This window comes from Triticum dicoccoides, chromosome 1B (assembly GCF_002162155.2).
Source record: "Triticum dicoccoides isolate Atlit2015 ecotype Zavitan chromosome 1B, WEW_v2.0, whole genome shotgun sequence".
NCBI lineage: Eukaryota > Viridiplantae > Streptophyta > Magnoliopsida > Poales > Poaceae > Triticum > Triticum dicoccoides.
The window spans coordinates 688161745-688173272 of NC_041381.1; the positions used below are offsets into that span (position 1 = coordinate 688161745).

The 11528-nt window shown below is 43.2% G+C and overlaps 1 protein-coding gene across 1 annotated transcript; it reads left to right on the top strand.

The window, feature by feature from the left end:
* Window positions 1–4529: 4529 nt before the first annotated feature.
* On the top strand, window positions 4530–7647 carry LOC119349700 (anaphase-promoting complex subunit 10-like). Its single transcript, XM_037617783.1, has 6 exons — window positions 4530–4777; window positions 4882–4942; window positions 5029–5121; window positions 5621–5691; window positions 6179–6283; window positions 7255–7647. Exons 1-6 carry the CDS (start codon window positions 4569–4571, stop codon window positions 7322–7324), a joined length of 609 nt encoding a protein of 202 aa, XP_037473680.1. The 5' UTR covers window positions 4530–4568; the 3' UTR covers window positions 7325–7647.
* Window positions 7648–11528: the final 3881 nt, after the last annotated feature.

The window sequence follows — 11528 nt, forward strand, 5'->3', positions numbered from 1 at the left end:
TTAGCTAGGACGTGGCGGGCCGGGTCGCTTTAATTTCCAAAAAAAGAAATGTTGAACAGGAGTGGAAAGATTTTCAGGTGTTAGAATCATAGAAGAATGATCACAACCACAATTCTCGTCTACAAGTTTAATTCATTAGTGATTCAGTTAGCAATGTAGGACCCACTTGCATGACAAACAGAGAAAAAAACAATTATCTTATACGGCACATGAAACTTAGATCTACTCGATTCAAGAAACGATGGCACCACAACATTAGTAGCAGCAAATGGACCAACAAAATCAACTACACCATGAGGATATTAGCAACACCAATGTTGGATCTGTGATGCATCGAGGAAACATGGGCAGGGAATGAAAAAAAGGTAACCAAAAGGAAGACTCACGGTGCCTTGTTCAAGAACCATCTTACTGGTATCCTTTCTGTGCTTTTGAATAGTTTCCTGTTACAAAACAAACTCTTGACCATCAGCACTCCCCAGAGGCAGATGCTCCTATATCGATATCATACATCATAGAAAAGAAACCTAATTACTTGCTTTATTATCAGTCCATGTTCTTAGTAATACAATTCAAGCAGATAACCTATCAAGAATCTGGATGCCTATATCTTCTGAGTAAAACAAGACAAAATAAAAACATACAACGGCACACAAGAAACTACGCATAGCGATCAACAAAATTGCAAGGGGTGGTTTTGTATCAGTGTATCACCCCTCCAAACTAATCCACGGACTGTAAATAGAAAAACAAAAATACTACTACCTAACAAATACATTCAAGGTCACACGCGATACATAGGTAGACTCTACTGATCCACGGAGGGTAAGTGTGGAACTTGGCAAGGGAGGCTTTTAGCCAGTGCTGGTAGATTGACTTTGATTCAATCATCTTTGACAGGGATCCCATACTTTATGATGTCATTCTATGGGCTGCCTGTGGGAGTAGAAAAGAGAATGAATTTTTTTCAGAGCTAAATTGTTGTGGCAAAAAAATATTGACAAGAAAAAATATCACTTGGTAAGATGGGGAGAGGTTTGTAAACCCAAAGATATGGGTGGTGGTTTGGGTGTTCATAATCTAGCTTTTATGATAAAGCTCTTTTATGCAAATGATGGTGGAAGTTGTATAATACTAATGGGGCGTGGCAGAAGATTTTGAGACATAAATACATTAAAAAAACTTGCATTACCAGTGTGAGAAGTAGAAAAGGAGATTCACAATCTTGGGGAGAATTGATGAAACACAATTTTTTTCCCTATGTAAATTTGGAATTGGGAATGGGGAAAATACCAGATTCTGGGAAGACTGGTGGATTGGGCCTAAAGCTTTAAAAGATAGCTACCCACGCATATACAATATCTGTTTCGATAAGGAAAAATCGGTGGCTCATATTTTGAAAAAGGGACTGGATAAAACTAGCTTTAGAAGATCCTTATGTGGGGAATCCCTGCAGCTATGGGGACACATAAAAGAGGTCTATGAGAGTGTGACGCTTGATGAGACTCAAGATAGGATTAAATGGACTTTATCTGGGGACGGTAAATACTATGTTAAAACTTGTTACAGACACTTGATCCAAGATGGGCTGAAATATCCATACAAATTCCTATGGAAAACAAAAATGCCTCCAAGGGTCAAGGTTTTTCTTGTGGCTACTATTGAGAAAAAGTATCCTTACTAAGCAAAAATTGAAAAAAAAAGAGGGTGGCAAGGGGATACTAAATGTTCCTTTTGTGGTAGAGACGAAGATATAGAACATTTATTTGTACATTGCTCTGCGGCTAGAATGTTGTGGATGGTTATGAAGTGCTCTTTTGACATTCATAATGTTCATGGAAAAATAATGACATATTTCGCAAATGGATTAACAAATTTGATAAAGAAGGTAAAAACCTTATGATTGTTGGTATTTCAGCCATGCTTTGGACAATGTGGAAATTGAGAACCAGACTAGTTTTTGATGATCACAAGGTTATTGATCCTTGTGCTCCTGTAAACTTGATTATTAAGAATTTACATGAATGGTGTGTGTTGCAGAAAAACCAAGGAAGAATAGATCGCATGAAGGAGGGCGTAAATCAAGTTGAGAGGGTGGCTACGGAGATCTTCAGAGTGACGCATGGATGGGCGACTGGAGTTCCAAGAATGGGAGGCTCCTGAAGATCTGCCTACGTTGAAGCCTGTTTTCTCCGCTTGCCGTCCATTTTCTCTTCTGTTTCTGCTCCTATCTTCACTTTTGGGTTGTGATCAGTACTTCTGGCCTGGTGTTGGCTGTGATGATAACTCCTCTACGTAATAGCGAGTAGAACTTTGAACGCTAGCTTAGTTGGGTTTCTCTGGCACTTGTAGGCGTTGGAGATTTAGCCGATCCTGACTCTCTTGTTGTGTGGGGGGAGGGAGGGATGGATCCTTCTCCCAGCATGACAAATAGTCGCTGGTTTGCGTAGTTTGGTCCTGGAGTCTGTGAACAAATGATTTCCTTAATGAAATCGGAGAGGGAATCTCTCTTTTATCAAAAAAAACGATAGACTCTACTAGAGACCAAGACCAACAAATGTATTATGATTTGGATATCGCCCATAAATTCATGGGTGGCCAGCAAAGTGTCAACAATTATTTCTAAATTACGATAATCACTAGCAGAAACAAATTTCACTTCTTGGATCTTGGCACCAAAAAGCCATAAATAGCTATCACTTCTCATGCCAAAGCGCACCCCGGAGGGAGACCCATCCACTAATTAATAGCTTCTTCGGAGGTTGAAGATCCCATCCCTCTCCTTGAGGAGGAAGAAGAGGGGATATTTGAAAAAAAGGAATGAATCTCCTTATTTATAAGGAACACGACACTCGCTTTGTGGTTTGATTCCACAACAGAATGAGAATGGGGCAATGTCAAGTGTTGAATAGGAGCAGGAAGATTTTCAGTTGCTATAATCATAGAAGGCTAATCACGGCTACAATTCTTGTGTTCAAGTTTAATTCATTAGCAATGTTAGACCCACTTGGATAACAAACATTTTTTGAAAATGACTTGGATAACAAATGTAGAAAGAAACGGGTGTCTTATAAGGACAATGAAAAATCTACTCTATTCTTTTTTTGAACATCAGACGCAAACGCTCATACATACGTGCATACACTCATCCCTATGAATGCACACACGCACACCCTACCCTTATGAGCACCTCCGAGTGACTGAGCCGGCATGTCATCTTAAAATTTATGAAGTCACCATAGGAGCCTCGTCGTTGACGGGAACGTCTCCTCCCACTGAAAGTGCATCGTCAAAAATTCTGAATAAATCCAGGAATAATGTGAGCACCAGAACTTGAACCCTGGTGGGTTGGGGATACCTCTGTCCCTCTAACCATCCGACAACAGGTTGGTTCGCAAATCTACTCTATTCTAGAAAAGATGGCACCGTGAATGAGCAGCAAACTAACCAATAAAATCGAGTAGATCTTGAAGAGATAAGTAACTCCAATCTAGGATGGAGAGAACAAAGATGAACATGGAGTGAGAAAACGCGACTGAAAGGAAAACTCACTGTGGACTGGTCAAGATCCACCTTACTACTATCCTTCATGCACTTTGTGAATAGTCTCCTGTTACAAACAAACGGTTGCCCATTAGCACTTCCCAGAAGGAGATGCTCCTATATCGGTATCACATATCATCGAAAGGAAACATCTTTCAGCACACAAATCAAGAAGAGATGTCTATACCATCTGAGAAAAAGTAAACAAAACAAAAAATACAGCGGCAAACAAGAAAACATGCACATTACTAAAACAGTCCATGGAAGGAGGCGATCAACTAAAATGCAAGGAGTGGGTTTTGTTAAACATCGCATTATCCATGTCACAATTAATCGAGCGGGTTTGCTTATGAACATGGCATTGTCGTCCATTGACTAGATACGTATGTATATAAAGGCGGGAACATGTCTATACATACATATCTAGGATTTTTTTTTAAGCATCGGTACAGACACAAGCGCTCATATACACGCGCATACACTCGTCCCTATGAATGCACACACGCACACCCTACCCCTATGAGCACCTCCGAAAGACTGAGCCGGCATATCATCTTGAGATTTACGAAGTCACCGTAGGCGTCTCGTCGTCGACGGGAACGTCTCCTCCCACGAAAGCGCATCGTCGGAAATCCTGAAATAAATCCAGGAATAATGCGAGCACTAGGATTTGAACCCTGATGGGTACCACTGTCCACCTAACCAACTCAACCACAGGTTGATTCGCTACATATCTAGGAAATTGTCCGCATCGTTTTGAGTAAGCTGTCCATGTCTCGTACCTCCCTTTAGCTGTACGTAGATTTTTTCCAGAAGAGGAATGAATCCAAGATGACAAGTAAGAAATCGGCCATCTGTCGTCCATGCAGCAAGTGCGAGAGGTTCAAAAAAAGCTCCGCGAACGTGGGCCGGGCCCAGCGCGGCCTGCTCAACCCGAGCCTTACATTATGACGTGGTGAGCGGGCCGGGCCACAGACAGTCGTAAGTCCAAACCCTCTCTCTCTTTCCCCCAAACTGTGCCGCCGATGGAGTCTGACGGCGAGGAGGAGGCGGCGCCGACGCCGGGGACGGCCGCGGCGGCGCCGGCGGCGGGGCGGCTGAAGGGCTGCCCGGAGCTGTCGGTGGAGGGCGACATGCGGGAGATGGCCAAGACGGCCGCCTGGAGCGTCAGCTCCTGCAAGCCCGGCAACGGCGTCGCCTCCCTCCGCGACGACAGCCTCGACACCTACTGGCAGTGAGCGCCCCTCCCTTCTTCCCCAATCGAAATTTTCCTCTTCTCTCTCGCGGAATCACGGGCTGAGCCGAGCCGTCGTCGGTGGATTTTATTTTTGTTATTAGGTCGGACGGCGCGCAGCCGCACCTGGTCAACATCCAGTTCCAGAAGAAGGTGCAGCTGCAGGTGAGCCGCCGAGCTGCTGCTGCTGCTTCCGCTCGATTTGATTTACAAATTCTGTTCTGAATTTTGTTGCTGCTGGCGAATTTCAGCTTGTTGTGCTCTACGTGGATTTCAAGCTGGACGAGAGCTACACGCCCAGCAAGATCTCCATCCGGGCCGGCGACGGCTTCCACAATCTCAAGGTGGTGATTCCCTCCGCCCACGATACATCGTTTCTGAACATAGCAGCGAGGTGCCCAGTGAGAGCACATAGATATTTCTGAGTTCTAAGCTTGTGATCTGTGCTCGATGGTGTGAGGAGCACTCAGCAAATGTTGTTGCTTGAGGATGGCATATTTGATGCCTTGCCATTTCAGTTTAGATTTCTGTCTTGGACCAAACTAAGAACCTGGTCTGTGCATTCAGGTTTCCTGACCTGGGGGGCTACTGCATATTCTGATGACTGATGTGTCATAGTCATGGATTACACTACCTTATGGTTGCATCATGTTCAGACATATCATAGGATTACCTTACAGTATTGAAATATTGATTGGGAAACTTGATCTCTTTCTGCAATTTCCTCTGCATTGCGCCTACTTGTCCAGTGAACACCAAACTGATCCTTGAAAATTCAAATTTACAGTGATGCCATTGGCTTTGATCTGAAATAATCGACCACTATATTTACCATGCTTCCAGGAAATTAAAACGGTGGACCTTTTGAAGCCAGTAGGATGGGTTCATATATCATTATCTGGCACTGATCCCCGGTATGGATTTTTGTAACTTATTAAACCCTGTGATGCCTTTGTTTTCCTTCCTCTAGCATTGAAACTTCAGAATGTAGCTCACCTTACCATCTGATGGCATACTATGCCTCTATGTTTACAACTCCCGTAATAATTAAATTTCATTTCAACATGTTGGATGACACTACACACTGCCTGTGCAGGCCACTGCTTGCATAAATTCCATGGTTTACTATGTTACTATTCTTGTTTTGCTAGTAGCTGAGTTTTCCTGAGATTTTGATAAACTTAGATACCATGTCAAAGTGCAAGAATATCTGACGCTGCAGCTAATTCATTTCAGTCTTATAATAACCCACTAGCTTTCAGTTTGACATATAATTTGCCCACTACAAAAATGTGAGGAATTCAGAACTAATTTAAGAATTATATTGTTTGGACCCCACTGCTTATTTTTACTGCCTTTGCAGACAGTGGCATAATTCTCTTTCTTGCCATATTTGTGCAGAGAAACATTCATTCATACATTTATGCTCCAAATTGCGGTGCTGGCCAATCACCTGAACGGGAGGGACACCCATGTCCGGCAGATCAAGATATACGGGCCACGACCGTAAGTTGGATTTCGTACCTGCAGCCACCCCACCATCTATTAGCATCCCTTATTAATACAACTACAGCTGGGTCAAACAAAAGTTCGTGTCCTCTCACCATCAATCATTTCTACTCCCTTCCGTCCCATAATGTAAGACGTTTTTTGACAGTGTCAAAAAACGTCTTACATTATGGGACGGAGGGAGTAGTATTTACCTGGGTAAATAAAAGGCCAAATGCAAACACTGCAAACAGAAGGAAATTCAGACAGGAAGAGTGTATTGTTGGTACCCTGATTCATTGTTGACAAGAGTCAGAGTTCACATAGAACTAGATATTTACAGGGAAATGACAGACAATATCTCTGCTTATGACCCCAATTGAATTCATGAATTGTGTGAGTTGAGTAAATATTCAACAGGAACAGTGTAGTGTTAGTAATGGCATCCATTGCTGGCTACCGAGTCAGAGTTTGAATATAAAAACTAGTACTGTAGATGTTTACGTGCAAATCACATACAGTATCTGCTGGCTAACCTGATTTAACTAGTTAATTCAGTATGGCCACGACCGTAAGTTGGATACTGTACATGCAGCCACCCATCTATTATCATTCTGTCATACGACTATATATAGTAAATCATTTCTAGTGTTTGCCTGCGTAAGACAAAAGGCCAAATGCAAGCACCATGCAAACAAAAGAAAAATCTGACAGGAAGTGTGTACCGTCGGTACCCTAGTTTATTTGTTGATTGACCCGTAGTCAGATTGCCTAGCTAATAGATGCTGACATGCGAATCACATACGGCGCTGATAGATACCTGACCGCAGTCAGAGTTGGCGCAGAGGACTTGGATGTTTACAAGCAAATCACATACTGTATGACAATAATGTGTTGATGACCCTAATTGAATTGTGTGAGTGGAGCCTGCACCAGAGACTGGGCTGTGTTGTTACCATCCTAATGCGTTGCTGCTTCTTGCGTTTCAGGAACCCCGTTCCCCACCAGCCTTTCCACTTCACCTCCAGGGAATGCATCATGTACTCGACCATCAGGTGATGGTTGGTGAACCCTAGTCGCGTGGGATCCTCCATCTCGGTCGGAGCCAAGGTGGCCTGCTGCGCGCTTCGGTCGGTCGTCCGTGGCGAATGCCGACGTGGATTAAGTAGACTAGTCACTGAAGTACCCAGCATGTGTGAGCATGTACTGTCGATCAAGTTGCTGCTGAAGCATTAGGCTGTCTCTGTGAACATCTAACATGTACTAATTCATGTTGTATTCCATTTCCATCCATGTATTCTAGGTAGTACATCTTTTTCCTCCATTTAATGTAACGTTTCACTATTTCTGGAATGGATTGGAAGTTTCTCCTGGTATATTTATTTTTCTCTCCCTAGAGTGGAAGCCTTTCATTTTTATTGCCATTTTGCCTCATTGCCGCTGCTGAAAGCGGGAAGGCCACCCAGCAAAGTCTCCTCTTGTTCAAATTTGGTTGCTTGGCACGGCGCTGCCATTTCCAAGCAGACAAAAGCACAGTCAACAGCCGCGGCCGTGCAAGCAGCCAAATCATCTTGTTGTTGTGATAGTTATAGCAAAAATTTACCCCCTCCATCGGCGAAATCCACGTGGTGCCATTAATTAGCCCAGTAAGATTCAAAATGCCATTACATCTAATCTAATCCGTGCGCTTTTCATCTTCTTATGTTTCCCTTCCTATTCTTGTAAAACCAGTCCTCCGAGTTTGTGCCACGACATCCAGCTAATCGGTAATCCTGGTTTAGCGTCAAAGGACTAATAAAAAACTAGTCATCACTTAGCAATTTTATATTTGTTCTTTCGTCAATTCAAGTACGGAGTACTAAGTACTGCCTCCGTCTAGGTGAGTAAGTCATCTTAGATTGTGCACCGTGACCAAGAAGGAGGAGAAAACGAGAGAATTTAATGTTCATTTGTTAATTAATAGCATTGCATGCAATGAACTAACCACTGCATGTCGTGTTTGGTAGTCTCAAGTCATTAAAAGCATGCACACCACACATCTCTTATTGGTTGATATGTCAAGAAACAAGAAACGAGGTAGAATTTAATGCACCGCGCCTAAGTGTTTTGAGATTATTTGGTTTTCGTAAAATGACTTACACACCTAGACAGAGGGAGTAAAGTGAAAGCCCAAACCAGGGGGCTTTCTCTTTGCTTTTACAACAAACTAAGATCAAATTTAAATTGAAGGAGGGAGAGATCGGATACGTACCCCTTTATCCCCTAGTCGTGTGATCTCTTTCTGCATTCTTTGCATCTAGGGCATGGATTACCATAAAGCAAAGAGATTTGTATATGGAGGCCTGCAGGGTGCGGAGTCAGGAATCTTAAACTTTTGACGGTCAAATTGGTGCAACGGGACTGACAGCAGGAGACCAAGCTGCTTTTTTTTTCTTTGCATGCATATACATTGCTTTATTTGACCACCGGCATCCTGGTTGTATATATTTTTCGATCGACATTGTCAGCAAGATGAGAATAAGAAAACAATGCAAGCTAGTCAGCGTGTCCATGGCAGAAGGGGCCGGGTTGCTTTCGTGTGCAAATTAGTACGTTCAATCGTGCACAACTTTCTTGGCTGGGCAAACTAATTGCTGGGAGATTATAGGCTCGTTTTCTGAGTTATAGGCTCATGTATAGCCAGTGAGTGGGACGTTGCAAAACTATATACTCGTAGCATGCATGAGGTTTGGAGGAATTTCAAAAAATTATATATTTTATGATTTTTGTAGGAATTTTTCCTTTAAAGCCCTTTGTCATAGGAATGGATTCCTATTCCTACATAGCATTGGTTCCTATCCTCCACATTTCAAAAGAAAATAAACATGAGCTTAGACTCAATGGGAAAACTCCTATGATGTGAACCAAATGACATCTCCTCTCCTAATCATATTCCTACAAGTTTCCTATTCCTGTGATAATCCTATCCTATGAACCAAAGAAAGCCTTAATTACTTAACTGTGCCATGCACTAATTATGTACTGTACTGCTATATAGGAGTACTAGTCTCTACTCCTAATGTCTTAGTTGGTAGGTCGCGTTCCGGGTTTTATTTTCGTTCCACCTCACCCGGTCTTTTTTGGTACTTCTTTGGTACTTGCTCCCACCTCCCGCTCAGCCGAGACGGTTTATTTTCGTACTCCCTCCCACCTCCCAGGTAGTTCACTCCACGCACAAAAAAATCGAACCAACCAATCTCTACTCCTAATGGAGCAGTTGGTAGTCTTCGCCGGTTAATTTTCGTCCCACCACTTTCGTCCGGTTTTTTTTCGTAGGTTAACTGTCGTAGATTTTTTTTCGTCGCCTCCCCCACTTCATCGGTTTATTTTCACTTCACCCTCTCACACAACGAAAAAAAGTGAACGGATCAGAACTTTCCATACTGACGCAAATTATTTAGTAATGTCTTTATGTAAAAGAATCAATCACAATCAATCTCTAAAGATCAAATCTAAATTAATTAATCTTCATAACGTTTGTTTCCTTTCGAATCACGTCCATAACTTTCCTTCCTTGTTTGGGCAGAAACTGTTTGGTAGCAGAGATTAGAAAGCTTCCTATGAGTGTAGTAATAGGAAGTATTATTTTTCTTGATGATTCGTTTCCATGCATGATGATAGTAAATTATGCCAACATTCACCACTATTTATCAATGTCATCAATCGTATCCATTTCTACCAGTTTTAAGGGAATCTGCTCGCTATGTCTTTTTTAAGGGGATCCGCTCGCTAAGTCGTCGTCGCATGTTATTTTCACAAACAATCTCTACTCCTAATGGAGCAGTTGGTAGCCTCGTACGGTTTATTTTTGTCCTCCTCCCACCTCCCCTGGTTTTTTTCATCCTCTCTCCCACCTCCCAATTTCGTTGATTTTTTTATTGGTTTTTACTCGCCCCCTCCCACCTCCCAATTTTGTCCGGTTTTTATTCGTCCCACCTCCCACCACCCCCTCGTACTGGTTCTTTTTCTCTCCACTCTTTCCTTGCAAACCAATAATTTCCTAACATACAAAAGATCACGAATCTATCTTTCCTTACCCGAACCAATCGCGCCCTACATCAGTGCATTTCTTTATTAAGAAAACAAACACGTAAATCTTAACGCATTGCAAACAAATCCCGTTATGGACCTAATTAATTTATTATGGAATCTATACGTGGTGGCATTGGTTCTTTTTCTCTCCACTCTTTCCTTGCAAACCACTAATTTCCTAACATACAAAAGATCATGAATCTATCTTTCCTTATCCGAATCAATCGATCCCTACATCAGTGCATTTCTTTATTAAGAAAACTAACACGTAAATCTTAACGCATTGTAAAGAAATCCCGTTATAGACCTAATTAATTTATTATGGAATCTGTACGTGGTCGCATCTCTCCCCTCGTGAAAAAATCGCATCCATCTCCCGTTAAAAAGGAAAAAAGAACATGAACGATCAATCCCACACCCTGCATCTCAGTAGCAAAAAATCGCCCCCGCCTCTGCTACTGCGCCTCGCCGTGTGCCCGGCTCGACCCATGCCTTGCCTGCATGGCTGGACGCCGCCATCTCCACCACCACGTACAAGAAAACGGTGGGCAGAACCATCCATTCAAATCGCACACCCCCACCCTCCTCCGCAATCCCTAGCCCCGCATCATCCTATCGCTTTCTCGCCTCTCTTTCCCCTCGATGTAGATGGTGCCGAGCGGCGGCCTCGAGCACCGGCAGTGCCGCCCTCTCTATCTTTGCTGCGTCAAGAGATGGGCCGAGGCTATCATCGGTTCGCCGCCCACGATTGGGCCGCCTCCGGTTGTCGCGCACCACCGGCTCCACCTAACGTGCCCGACCCTCTCCGCTTTCGACCTTCCGGTGACCACATCCCTCCGCGCCTCCATCCATCATCCACAAGGCCACTCCCTGCACCCACCCTCCTAAATTCTCCATACCGGCGGACAATCACCGAAGATCCAAGTTGGCCGATATCAATTTTCTTACATGCTTTCTTTATCAGTTGGTGATGGGAATGGGTTCCAATTTCTCTCTCTGGCTGTGGATTCGCAGGCAAGAAGCGCTTCTACATGCATCCTCCTGTCGGTCCCTAAAGTACCAAGGTAAATGGTTGATGTTGCGTTTGTCTAGGATGATATATGTTGGCTCTATTCCGGTTCATCCGAGCAGTTTGGTGACTAATTTACTGATAATTTAATTATATTAATTAAATGAGTCGGGTGTATCGTCG

Bases quoted from the DNA above. Each gene is read 5' to 3' on its own strand.
- LOC119349700 (XM_037617783.1), top strand. From the start codon at position 4,569: ATGGAGTCTGACGGCGAGGAGGAGGCGGCGCCGACGCCGGGGACGGCC. The intron at 4,943-5,028 runs GTGAGCCGCCGA...GGCGAATTTCAG, and splicing joins AGAAGAAGGTGCAGCTGCAG to CTTGTTGTGCTCTACGTGGA. The intron at 5,122-5,620 runs GTGGTGATTCCC...CCATGCTTCCAG, and splicing joins ACGGCTTCCACAATCTCAAG to GAAATTAAAACGGTGGACCT.